Source organism: Temnothorax curvispinosus, unplaced genomic scaffold (assembly GCF_003070985.1).
Source record: "Temnothorax curvispinosus isolate PA1 unplaced genomic scaffold, ASM307098v1 QBEX01005653.1, whole genome shotgun sequence".
NCBI lineage: Eukaryota > Metazoa > Arthropoda > Insecta > Hymenoptera > Formicidae > Temnothorax > Temnothorax curvispinosus.
In genome coordinates this window covers 1-3,496 of record NW_020215433.1, presented here as the reverse complement: position 1 = coordinate 3,496, position 3,496 = coordinate 1, and the positions used below count along the sequence as shown (strand labels likewise).

At 30.5% G+C, this 3,496-nt stretch overlaps 1 protein-coding gene across 1 annotated transcript; it reads left to right on the top strand.

Moving 5' to 3' along the window:
* Positions 1 to 179: 179 nt before the first annotated feature.
* Positions 180 to 1,995, top strand: LOC112455012 (the record flags this gene model as incomplete). The annotated part of the gene is made up of 2 exons (XM_025016684.1): positions 180 to 731; positions 812 to 1,995. Coding segments are annotated over exons 1-2 (1,356 nt in total), but the record flags the coding sequence as incomplete, so codon positions are not given.
* Between the last annotated feature and the right edge of the window lie 1,501 nt (positions 1,996 to 3,496).

Genomic DNA, 3,496 nt, shown 5'->3' with positions numbered 1-3,496 from the left:
ATCAACTTGCTGGAAAGCTCCCAATATACTCTTAAGAGTATAAGGGCTCAGACACAATGACAAAAATAAGGAATAAGATAAAGGAATAAGGAATAAGGGAATGTCGCATCCACTTCAGTACACGTACATTAAAGTGAGATGCAACATGCCTTATTCCTAATTCCTTTATCTTATTCCTTATTTCTCTCATTGTGACTGAGCCTTATGAGTCTGGCCAATTTGACAAATAACGGTGGCTACGTTTAAAAACAATGCACTCTAGGTTCGTTTTGACGCTTGTTTTTATATTTTGGATTGGTTCTGCCATAGTTTGTCAACACACAGCCAATCAGCACACAGTCGATCAGTGGCCAGACTCTTACTTGAAGGTCTCTAGGTGGGATCTTATGTCTTTTTTGGAAAACTTATCGATATCCAATGTCCGGTATGCAATTCGATATTCTATAGGAGAACACGCTAGGGACCTTAGGTAAAAATAATTTTTATCCCTACAAAAATATGTCTTTCTATTGGATATCAGACATGTAAACCCCCTCCAATTTTTATACATAGCACGTGTATGGCACGTGTATGCGGAAATCCCCCATCCGGATTAGATAGAGAACGATCGATAAATTTACAAGCTAAAACAAATTTATTATACTGCAAATTGTCTTCATATCAATATCGAGCAATAATGTTCGCGTTCCTCAGACAAGTAACGGAAGAAAAACAGGCAATCCTTCAACTCGGTAACGCATACAATAAATTAGGTAAATAAATGTCCGTGTAATGCGCGATTTTTCATCGTTAAATCTTACTGTTTATACAGAAACGATAACGGCCGAACCCGCTACAAGTATGAATATTAGTAAGAAATTTTTGGACGTTCTACAATTGTCGTTTGAGGTAAAGTACATGGATGAAGATATCAAACTTGCTAAGAAGAGAAAAAAAATCAAAGCGATAGAGGAGAAAATGAACGTATTATATCAGAATGTAATGGATGTTTCAAGAGACTCACAATTTGATGATATTGTTGCTTTATCGAATGCTTATTATAACATAGGTTTAGAATATATTCCTTCTACGGATACTGACGATCTAAATACCGCTACAACACATTTTTCAAGATGTTTGGAACTGTTGAAAGGAAAATATTTTGACCGTAAAACTATATTGACATCTATAGGTGCACTTAACGAATCGAATTCAGTTCATGAGAGAGTAAGCAAAAATAAGTGTACTCATAGATTCTTGAATTCAGCATTGGAAATATATTTGAAATACACACTGAGGGATAATTGCCCTGATCCCATCCACATAGCAAGTCTTATTGGTATTAAAGAAAAGGAATTTAATCCTAGAATTATCTTGGAAACTTTGCATCATACAACGTTACAAGACTTAGGACTTCAATATCTTGCAAGGTCGAAAGATAAGCACAAATTTGTAATATATATGTACAGGATTTTAAACATTCGACTGACAAACATGGTAGCTGACAAAACAAAATTTGATGAAAAGTGTCTTGATATGGCTGTAACCTTATTTGATCTGTCTAGATACTTTCTAGCAAACGGTCGTTTCGCTGAAGCTAGAAGTCACATTGCTGTTGGAGATTATGTAATATGTAGATTTATTGTAGATAGACTGGAACCAGCAAAGAAAGAAAATAAAGATTCTTCTCACTTGTATGAAAGTTATAATTATGCCTTTGCTCTTAGTTCTAAATCTTGGGGTTCCTATGGAGTTTCTCTTTTACGTTTCTGGATGGAAAAATTTTCACAGAATAAAGAAAACAAATCTAAGATACAAGATATTGTGTCAAAATTAGAAATAACATCTGGGGAGCTACATTTAATATTTTCTAGTCTAGACAAAGAATTGAAACGCACAACTATTAGTATCACAGAAACAAGTATATTAAATTTTTCTGATGCCAAATCGATTTTTAAAAAAACTTTGATGCAACTGGAATCAGCGAAGAAATATTTTACTGTAGACACTAACATTGTAATATATGCAAAAATAACACTTAAAATTTCGGATACATATAAATATTTTGCAGATTTTGAAGAACGAAGAGATAATCAAATAAAACTGCATAAACAACGAGTAAAGTGTTTAGAGGACGCTTGTAAGAATTTTCGTACAACAATTCGGAGTGACAGAGAATTACAAATCTACAAACGGATTTGGTACGAAGTGGTAACTTCATGTTCCAAGATTATGGATTTAATGATGGAGGAAACATATTACGACGAATCATTTGAAGAGACGTCAATGAAAGCTAAGCAATATGTGAAAATAATCGCAGAAAATATCAATTTTTATTTAAATGTGTAAATTTTTTTGTTAATGTTTAGTCCTTTTTAAAATTTGTACGCTTCTCATTATTTGTGACTATGCATTAGAGAATATTATTTGAATGCATTCCTTTATCGTATATAAACATATAATAAAAAACATGATTCGTATTTATAAAATATCTTTCCATTAATTACTTGTATTAAATATGACTGAGAATAAATATAATAAATAAATCATTCTTATTATTTTTATATGATAGACATACATGTAAAAATTTTATTCTTATATATTTAGCACCCTCGTACATTTTTATAATTGACAATAATATACAATCATATAAGATTATATATATTATATTCATTATATTGCATATATGTATGTCACAATAAAAGCACTGAAATCAATGAATAAATAAATATATAAATAAATATATATATATATATATACACTTAGTAGTCAATGTATGCATTTACCAGTAAATGTATATATTCATTAATTTTATGTTTCAAATTTATATCTTTTAATAAGCACCATCATTATATGAAAATTATATCACAGTGATATAGATTGGGTTAGGTTTTTTGGGATGGATGGCACAACCCCCTTACTGCTCTATTCCACTACTCTAATATTTATAAATTAGAACTCTTGTAAGTGTGTGTGTATATGTACATTTTACATTTACTGAATTTCACGCTTTTACTGTAACATATACATTATGTATATTTGTATGAGAATATTTTTTATTATTAGAAATTACATAAGGTTATACAAATAATATATAAATGAATTTATATAAATATATAATCTTATTTATAAACAGACAAATTGTATACATTATCAATGTTCGTAGAACTATGTGAAAAAAATTTTAGACAAAGAAATTGGATTTTTAAAATAATTTATTCTATGGCAACAGACTCCAAGAGTATATTATCTCTTAATGGAAGCTTTCCAGCAAGTGACACAAGTATCGTTTTATCTTTGTTATACTTATTGCCAAAAAAGAAAGATAGAACGATGTTTGTGTCAACTTGTATCAACTTGCTGGAAAGCTCCCAATATACTCTTAAGAGTATAAGGGCTCAGACACAATGACAAAAATAAGGAATAAGATAAAGGAATAAGGAATAAGGGAATGTCGCATCCACTTCAGTACACGTACATTAAAGTGAGATGCAACATGCCTTATTCCTAATTCCTT